This window comes from Dermacentor variabilis, chromosome 6, assembly GCF_050947875.1.
Source record: "Dermacentor variabilis isolate Ectoservices chromosome 6, ASM5094787v1, whole genome shotgun sequence".
In the NCBI taxonomy this organism is placed as follows: domain Eukaryota; kingdom Metazoa; phylum Arthropoda; class Arachnida; order Ixodida; family Ixodidae; genus Dermacentor; species Dermacentor variabilis.
This window is the reverse complement of record NC_134573.1, coordinates 102,638,367-102,648,489: the sequence shown is the minus strand read 5'-3', so window position 1 is coordinate 102,648,489 and position 10,123 is coordinate 102,638,367. Positions and strand designations below refer to the sequence as shown.

The window sequence follows — 10,123 nt, the reverse complement described above, 5'->3', positions numbered from 1 at the left end:
ATGGTGTTGCGTTCTTAAGCACGAGGTCGCGGGATCAAATCCTGACCGAGGCACCCGCTTTTCGATGGGGGCGAAATGCAAGAAAGCCAGTGCCACGTGCATTGTGGCCACGTTAACGATCCCCATGAAATGCCCAGATTAATCCAGAGATCCCCTACTACGGCGTGCCTCATGATCAAATCGTGGTTTTGGCACGAAAACTGAAGAATTCGATGAACTACCCCCCCCCCCCATGTCAAATTATTATACTCCAAAACACTATAATTTTGTGGCCCCAATTGTTCGCGAGTCGACGACTTTGGGTATCTTCGCGGTATTAGATTCTCTATTTAGGGCTTGTGACGTGCAGCTCACTTGAGACACAACTCATTCGCCTCTTTTTTTTATCCATTCCCAATTCGGTACGCCAACGTAATCGCAATGCAGCTGAAGCAGGGCAAATATGACGAAGGTCCTTTAGCGCGCTCAGTGATGAATTCACTGCATGCCGTCTGGCTCATGGAAGTATGGCACGCTCTCTCTGCGAGCACGGGGACTCCAGAAGCCGGGCCGGCGACTCGTCCACTGTGTAGTATATGGCGAGCAGGAGGCACGCGGGCGCCATCATCACGAGCTGCACCACCGCCCAGCCGGCCTTGAAGAAACGCGTGAGGAACAGCGCGACAGGCGATGCGACCACCAGCAGCGCTGCACTCGCCACGCTGTACACCGGCATCTTCTCCATGGGTGTCACTTCGTACACGAGAGCGACCAGCGGCGGCACTAGGGCGCTGATGGCCGCCGACACGATGGAGCGCACGGCCACGGACGAGTGGAAGTCGTTGGGGATGCTGCTCGCTACGCCCGCTATGAGCATCGCCGGCAAGGCGACGAACACGACGATCCGGCGACCGATGTAGTCTCCCAGCGCGCCCGCCAAGGCCAGTGAGGCCATGCAAGCGACCGAGTGTACGAGCCACGCAACCGCAATCAGCCAGCGCCGGTCGCACACGAGGCTCCACTGGCTCACGATGATGTGGCCGCGCGCGCTAAGGTCGAACTCCCACGACGTGCAGCCCACGACGCGAGCCGCGCTCCCGGCGCCAGGCGGGTCGCGAACGGTGCAGTGGCTGTGCTTTCCGCGCTCGTCCACGGGGATGGCGAGCTCCATCCACTCGGCCGCGCTGAGGTTCTCGAAGAATGCCGGCCGCCTGCACCAGTGGTCCATGACGGTGGCCGTCACCTTGAAGCTGTTGGAGTGTAGCGCGAAGGTGCCCGCCGCGAGGGACAGGGTCATTATGATGTGGAACTGGAAGGCGCCCGTTCCGAAGGGAGGCTTTTCTTCGTACCGGTCAGATAGCGCGACGGTCTTCTTTGGTACTGACGCTGGCGGTGCAGAAACGGAAGGCCGACTTTCCTTCGACACAGGCATCTCATTCGAGGGGATCTTCTTCTTCTGGTGATGACGATGATGATCATGGTGATGATCCTGCACAGCTTTTCATATTTCCTCCTCCACTTCTTACGGAAATGTAGCGTGATTACAACAGGGAGCAATTATTATGGCCAAGGTGGATATCGAGTTCATGCAGAATTAGCGTTGGTTTCTTGCTTCCATTGTCTGATTTCCTGGTTTTGTCCTTGACAGCGAGAAACCCTAAAGACTATACCCGTGAAACACAGAAGCAGGTAATTGATGTCTAAAAGATGTCTTCACCACCTAATCCCAATTTCTAGTAGCTGTCTTCGTCAAGACATCTTGTAGCCGTTGACGTCTATAGAGCAACTTCAGTTAAGCCCTACTAACGTTAATCTAAAAGTTGGCTAAAGGGACATCTTGCCAAGAAAGACTGGAAACTTTTATCAAACATCTCCCAAAATTTGTGTGGCAGCGTTTACAGTAACACGAGTAGTGTCCACAGTTATAATTTATTATTTAATGAGGCGGTCGATATCAGAAAATGTTTCTATTGTCGAATGATGGTGCACAGGAGGTTCTCCCAGATGTGAACCATTCTTAGGAAGTAGCTGTAGCATTGCACTAGTGGTCAGGCCCGACTGGTCAACAAGCTCGTTTTGCTTAGTCCTATCAACTGAATGCCGCCTGTTACAATTATTTCTGAAATAAAAAAGATCTGTTTTGAGTGCCGGTGTTATGCTAATATGCATGTATCGACTCGAACAAGGATGTCCCCTCTGCCTGAAACACATAATTATGACAAAATGTTGCTTTGCTGTGCCTACTGAGAAACGAAAGAGTTTCTAGCAGGGGAACATTGTCGGTGATGGTGCGGTTCAGGCAGAAACCACATCCTGGTCTCCGTTATAGGTGGAAGATAAGCACGACACCAACATACAAAACACAAAGCTGTGCTACAATGATTATTTACCTATGAACAACAGTCTGTGCATCCCTGTATCCGTCAATATAAAGATTATTTGCTGATTGTCGTGCCACATTTCAAAGTGAATTGTAACTTACTTTGTGTGTGCCCTTAGTAAAATATGGTCCTATGCTGGCGTAGCATCGCACAAACAATGACCAGCCATTCGGCATACCGCTCACTTGCGAATTCCATAGCATATGACATGTTACTGGAACTGAAAAATTAATCAGAATATGCTGGTACACTTTCTTTACGCACACTTTTCAACTGTATTCTTCATGCTATGCAGTACACAACATGTAAGCAGGCTAAAATGCTGCAGAGCATCTTCTTTACGCCATTAGCCAAACTTTATTGTATAATAAACTAGAAAACATAAGAATGTGTAATTAACAACAGTGAAAAATAGCAGCAAATGGGGCCATAAAGGCATATTGTAGATGATCGCTGCTATTGCCATAGCATGCCAGCTGGGCTGCCCGGGAAATTTTCTTTGGTAGGAGAGCACTGGCTGCCCACAAAATTTTGCTATCGTAGGTCACATGTGAAGGTTCTTGCAGACACAAGAAAGGAACATCTGCACACAAGATAAAAATGCAAGAGAGGAAATGAAAACGCGTAATTTGGAACTTAATCAGCGATATGTGCCAAGCAAAACGTTTGGCTGACATTAGAAATAAATTTAAGCTACCCTTTCTCTTAATCGAGTAAAATGCAATTCCGGTGATTTTTTTTACCGTGTCAAGATAATGACATCTTTAGGTTCAGCTGATTCGTGAGCGCGTCGGAACATTGGCACGATGTCTACGGGTCACGATGTCAGCTTCACTAGGATTTCGGAGTTGTCAAACCGTGGCAGCGACGATTCCGACGAATTCTACAGCCATGAATTGCCGTTCGCATTCGACCCAGCACCGCGAGAGCCAGCACACAGCCCAACACATCGCGCTTCAAAAATAAAGAACAAGGGCAGCTCGAACCACTGGTGTGGTACGTGCTGCTTACTATTTTAATTGTTTGGCCTCTTCTCAGGGAAGCGTTTCGCATAATCTTTTTAAGAGGTTGTGGAGCGCTGCTTTCCACATTTGTATGTATATTTAAAACCGCACAATTTTCCCAGAAGAACGCCGTCCAAAGCACTGACCAGTGCATTTACTTACATCGGCATGGCACAGCGACCGCTCTTCGTTCGTACATTGGTTAGGGTTCCTGTACGTGTTCCCAAAGGGTGCAGAGTTGTGCATACTTCCCTAAGGTCCCTGAATAAAACTAAAAGGTAGCGACACGCTTTTATCTTGCCCCAACGCTGCAGCGAGGAGCATGCGAGGAGGCCGGAGAGTAGGTTTGCGTCTCCCAATTGGTTGATCGCCGTCACATGGAATTATTGCACCCAAATTACGCATGCAAGCGATCCGGAGCTTTAGGGATGTGTTTTGCGAACAAGTAATTTATCCCGTTGCCCTGAGAGAACCTTGAACTCAACCGATATCAAAACTAGCGGAAATCGAGTGGGGGGGGGGGGGGACAGGGAGGAAGGGAGGGAGGACACCATGGTACATGCTATGGCGAAGTAACTTGTATGTTGATGAACAACTGCCTTTTCAAAAATTCCCAAAAAGAAGTTTTTCAAAGCATTACGCGGGCAAGTTTTCAAACGGAACCGTCACACACATACGGGCAGCGTACTCAACTGTGCGATATAATTACAAGAAACTGAAACTTTTATTGCAGCTGTTCTAAAGAAACAGCTTTGCTGGAAATTAGGTTGTAAACCTCCAAGGTCGCACGCATCTGCCGACTTTCTTGTGGATATTGCAATTAATATATGTTGATTGTACTTCGTTGCGTATAACCACGATGATACCATTACCTTAACTAGCGATGCATTTACGCTGTAAACTTGAACGTTAAGTACAACTTTTCGTTTAATTATTAAAATTGTTTTGTAGCAAATGTGCGTTTTTTATGTGGGCTGTACTGTTGCTACTGGGCGGTATCCGGCACCTCTGTGGGCACTCGTTGCCAATTGTCCCTGCCTCATCTTGAGGTTTATATATAGTTGCAAGAAATAACAGCGAATTCAATTAATTTTTTAGGCCCCCATAGTTCCCCATGTGGGATTAATAAGTAGGTCTGTGTCTGTTAAGTATAAATATACTTGACGGAAGCATTTCCAGGCTCTTTCACTTGCTGTATTAGTAATTACCAATATACATATACAGGGTGTCCCACATAACTTGAGCCAAGAATTTTAAAAAAAATTAAATTATGGGGTTTTACGTGCCAAAACCACTTTCTGATTATGAGGCACGCCGTAGTGGGGGACTCCGGAAATTTCGACCACCTGGGGTTCTTTAACGTGCACCTAAATCTAAGTACACGGGTGTTTTCGCATTTCGCCCCCATCGAAATGCGGCCGCCGTGGCCGGGATTCGATCCCGCGACCTCGTGCTCAGCAGCCTAACAAAGAATTTAAAAGTGGAAGGCGCGTCGGAAGCGAATTGAACAGAACACATACTATTCGCAATAGCCTATAGTAACTCAGACGAATTTTGTTTTCCCCATAACTTCCTAATTAAGTTTAATTACCCAACTTTTTCATTGGCTGAGGACCCCATGTATGATACTCAGATTTGTAGAGCACATTCAGAAGCCACCGGTCGAGTTGTTTCCTTTACGATACGTCTCATGTAGTCATTTTTTTCCGGGTTGCAATCAAAGCCCGCGAAATATGAAAAAGAAAACATGTGTCGCAGCGTTTGCGCAGTGTTATTGTGCCACTCTCAAGCGTGCGTTCGCTGAACAAGGTCGGCTGCATCGTGACTGGCGACGAGGAAGAGGCAGGGCCTTTCGCCATATACTTTCTTGCGTATTTATGTTTTACTACTACGAGAACTAACCTTGGAAGTGCTAGCCAGCGCCACCACTCACAAACCTTAGCGGCGGATGTGGAACATCCTTTCTGCCGCAGGCATCATGAGTACGTGATCTCTATGGGTGAAGGCAACTGTCTAAAACCCACAAATGCTATGTGAAAGCATCAATGCTGCCAGATTCTAGGCTATCGTTACGTAATGAACGAGAAGAAAAGGGGTGAACGAAGGGCCCGATATTTATTAATATCGTAAGAAGCCGACAAACAATGACACCAAGGACAACATAGGAGAAATTACTTCTAAGTACTAATTGAATTAAAGAAATGATAAATTAATGGATACGAAAGTGGATGAAGAAACAACTTGCCGCATGTGGGGGGAACGATCCCACGTCTTCGCATTACGCGTGCGATGCTCCACCAACTGAGCTACCGCGGCGCCGTTTCACCATCCCCTTTTTTGAGTATTTATGGTTTACTAACTAACCCTTACAAGTAATTTCCACTATGTTGCCCTCCGTGTTATTGTTTGTCGGCTTCTTATATTATTAATAAAAATCGGGCCGCTCAGTTAACCCCCGTTCTTCTTGTTCATTACATTACAAAGGTCTCGAATCCGGCAACATCGATATATACAGGGTGTCCCAGCTTAAAAACTAATTAATTAAATTATGGGGTTTTACGCGCCAAAACCACTTTCTGATCATGAGGCACGCCGTAGTGGACGACTCCGGAAATTTTGACCACCTGAGGTTCTTTAAAGCGCACCTAAATCTAAGTACCACGGGTGTTTTCGCATTTTGCCTCCATCGAAATGCGGTCGCCGTGGCCGGGATTCGATCCCGCGACCTCGTGCTCGGCAGCCCAACACCATGGCCAGGGTGTTCCAACTAACTTGGACCAAGATTTTGAAAAACCTATGCGTTCTACAGAAGAGAAATCGCGTGGATGTTGTTAACGTTTATCTAAACTTACAGTACCATTTTATTGCTCGTCTTTCTATGAGTAATTATCTGAGATAAATCAATTAACTTTGTAAATATAGCTTGAAACGTTCAAGCCTCAATAAAAGCATTGTGGAGCTCTACAAATATTGCCCAACCAAGACACTTCCAACGAGATAGACTTAGCGTGGCCGTTGTTATTCGGGAAAAACGAAAGCCCGCGGAGTTTAAGAAATACCACGTGACAGCGCGCCCTGTGCGCCCGAATGCGCCACGATTACAGCGCTCCCAACCGTGCTTTGTAAAAAAACATCGGCAGCTTCGCGCCTTTCGTGCTGCCTAAGACAGAGCATCGCGTTGTGCTTGGTTCCGAGATAAATGCCAGTTGGTTTGGGTGGCAGTTGAAATACAGCGCGGCTCCCGTTTCTGCGGCGATGATTGCACTCTCACGCTAGCAGAATGCATGCGGAGGAAAAATGACAAGCTCGTGAGTTCGAATTTGGGAGCAAGGCCCCCAACAAGCAAACACGCATCATAGCAAGCTTGATAACGTCGTGTGATGAATTACGCTGCTTTTCACAAAAGAAAGAATTGTAAACTGACACGGAAGGTTGCTTTTTAGCTTCCTGCCCATTCCTTGTCAGAATTAGTAATTTTATATTACTTACGTGCCTTTTCCACGTCGTACAATAGTTTCACACATATGGCTCTTTTCATGGATAACTGCTGTAGATATTTATTCGCTGTGATGTCAGTCTAAAGAATGTGTTCAAGCAAGTCGCCCTCTGCCATAATGCAGTATTGGCACCTTTTCAGCACGTCCGATGTAGCTTTTTTGCTGACGCAAGACGGTATCTCGCTGCAGGCTTCAGCAATCTCTGCCTTTAGCGCTTCTGGTGTAGTGGTAGGTTTGCGGAACACTCGGTCTTGCACATGTCCCCACAAGAAGCAGTCAAGAGGTGTCAAGTCCGGTGACCTTGCAGGCCGTGCCACTGGTCCATGCCACCCGACACACTGGCGTTTGAAGGCTTCGTCAAGCCAGACTCGGGCAAGGCTACTGTTGTGAGCTGGTGCACCGTCGTGCTGATACCAAGTTCGCTTTAAAAACGCAAGAGGAATATCACAGCGAAAATCTTCGACTGGGCTTTCAAAGATGTCGTTCACGCACCGCTGAGCAGTGAGCATATGGTCAAAAAATATGGGGCCAATTATTCTTCCGTCAAAGATACCGCACCACACACTAAATGACCATTGGTACCGGTGTCTGGTCTGCGCCACCCAATGCGAGTTCGTATCGCTCCAGTAATGTGCATTATGGATGTTGACTTGAGAATTTCTAGAGAAGGTTGTCTCATCTGTCCATAGCACTTTGTCAACAAAATCCGGTATTTCTTCACTGTTCGCAAGGATCCAGTTTGAGAAATCAAGCCGCCATTGAAAGTCTCTTTCTTGCAGCTTTTGATGCAGTTGGAGGTGATACGGTTGCATTTCAGCCTTCCTAAGAACTCTTGACACTGAAGACCTTGATATGCCGACCTCCCCACTCACATCACGCACGCTGGAATGAGGGTTTGCAGTCATGGAAGCCAAAATGTCTCCTTCAGCCGCTTCACTGATGGTGCCCTTTCTGTGCCGCGTCTTGTTGAAGCTACCCGTTTCTTTCAGCGTCAAGTAACTCCTCATAATTGTGTTCGCGCTAGGTCTTCCCCCACATTGCCAATTTGGGTATACTTTGGCAGCTTTCCTCTTGTTGCCCCATGCCGCTCCCAAGGCTAAGACCATGTTCGCCTTCTGCTCGCTTGAGTACGACATGCTTTAGGCACTGCGAGCAAATTCTTCTAAACGGTTGCGCGGCACGACAGTAATAGACAGTCGAGCTCACATGCATCTAGCCGCTGGTACAGCTAGGAAGAAAAGCGGCGTTGTAGCAAATGATGCTCTCTCTCGCACAGGTTCCAGATGTATGATGCATGTTTTGTGTGTTTTTTCTATTCCGCATCAGCCTGAACGCTGGGAAAAAAAATTGCTCTTCTCGTCATATCGGAATGAACGGCTGACGGCGCGTTCTTCGGCGACAGGCGCGAGCGGCTGCTGGCGAAGCGCTTTTTCGGAGCGCCGTCGCCAACCGCTGCCGGTAATGTCAGAGCCGAGCAAAGGTTGAAGCCCTTTCTGGTAAGAGAACGCGCGGCGCTGGCAATGTTTTTACGCCTTTTACAAATCACTCATGAAAGCACAGAGGAAGGAAACTGAGGAGAGGCCCTACCCCCTCCGCGCGCTAGAAAAGTGTGGAGGAAATGACGTAGTAGGTTCTCCTTTTTTTGCTGTTTTTTTATTTCTTTGCTGTAGCGGCCACGCCTTTCGAGCCACAATGGCGGCCTTGTTATGGTTCTGTGCGCTGACACGTGTTGCTCCGCAGATGGGAAACAAGCGGTTGCTTTGACTTAAGGAACGAATCCTCCCTACCGCAGGCGTATCTTATCTGTGCGCGCGTGAAGCGCAGGAAAGTGAAGTTTAGCGGATGCGCTGCAAGAGTCGGCAAGGCTCCACAGAACGTACGCCTGCGAACACGTCAAACGGCTGTTCCATTGGTCGCATGTAGGCCGGTTCTACGCGCGTACTGTACCGCACCGTGCGCCGGCTACCGCAAAACTTTGGTTCCGTGAAGCTTCACTTACCGTGGTAAGAAGGTACCTCAGACCGCAGTCGATGAATCTGAACGCGGACTCATAAATGACATATGCATGCCTCCGCGCGCCGGCGCGCTGTCGTAATATGTGCGGCCACCCGAAGTTTGTTCAATAAAGCACGACGATTCCTCAAGCGAGAATGTGTTTGTGCTCATAAACTCCAGATGGATCGCAAATGGGTTGGTGTTTCGTACGTGTCTCCAGTGCATTCTTGCAGTACAGTAATGCGTACATTTTTTTCGTATCGCCTGACGCGTCTAGCTAGCAAGACCGTCTGAAAGCCCCAGGCAGCCCAAGCAGAGAAAAACAAGTAGAAGGCAGCGATAAAGGTGACCTTTTTTCAAAAACACGCAAGAACTGGGCAGCGGCCGGTACCTGCGGTTGATGAGAACAGTTCACTTGGCTGGCCTTGTAAGGCATGTTTATTTTCACAAAAGCCGGTAAAAGCGGCCGATTAGACCTCACGGCCCAATTTCCGACGTTCATAATGAACTTCTTTTAACATGACTTCGGCAACGGCAATGCAATGAGACATCGCGATTGTTTAGTATTGCTGCGGAGCGCGCGCGTCCGAGCAGCCCGGTTGCGCGCAGCGCGGCGTGGTTTCGCGAGAAATGTAAACAAGAGAGCTGGCCCGATAGGCGGAGCAACGCCGTGAGCAACGCCAACTTTCGGCTTCACTTTAGCTTCACAAAGAGTGACGTCAGGGTCTCTCCCGAGTTCATCATCATCATCATCATTTATTATTCCCTTAAGGGTCCCTTCGGGGACATTACATAAGGGGGGGGGGGGGGAAACAGTTGCCATCCTCCGTGCATGAGAGCGTTGTAACCGCGGCGCATTCGGGCGCACAGAGCGCTATGTCACGTGGTATTTTTTAAAACTCCGCGGGCTCTCGTTTTTCCGGAATAAAAACGGCCACGCTAAGTCTATCTCGTTAGAAGTACCTGGGTTGGGCAATATTTGTGAAGGTCTGCAACTTTCTTATTGACGCCTGAACGCCGTAAGCTATATTTAAAAAGTGAATTAGTTTATCTCGGCTAATTATTCAAAAAAAGACCAGCAAAAAAGTGGTACTGTATGTTTAGATAAACGCTAACATCCCCGCGATTTCTGTTCTGAAGAACGCATAGATTTTTTTCACAGCTTGTTCCAAGTTAGCTGGTAAACCTTATATATATATATATATATATATATATATATATATATATATATATATATATATATATATATATATATATTGTTACGCCC

The 10,123-nt window shown here is 47.7% G+C and overlaps 1 protein-coding gene across 1 annotated transcript; it reads right to left on the bottom strand.

The window, feature by feature from the left end:
• Positions 1-496: 496 nt before the first annotated feature.
• LOC142586240 (solute carrier family 22 member 20-like) lies at positions 497-1,411 on the bottom strand. The gene has a single exon (XM_075697490.1). It carries the CDS (start codon positions 1,409-1,411, stop codon positions 497-499), a length of 915 nt encoding a protein of 304 aa, XP_075553605.1.
• Positions 1,412-10,123: the final 8,712 nt, after the last annotated feature.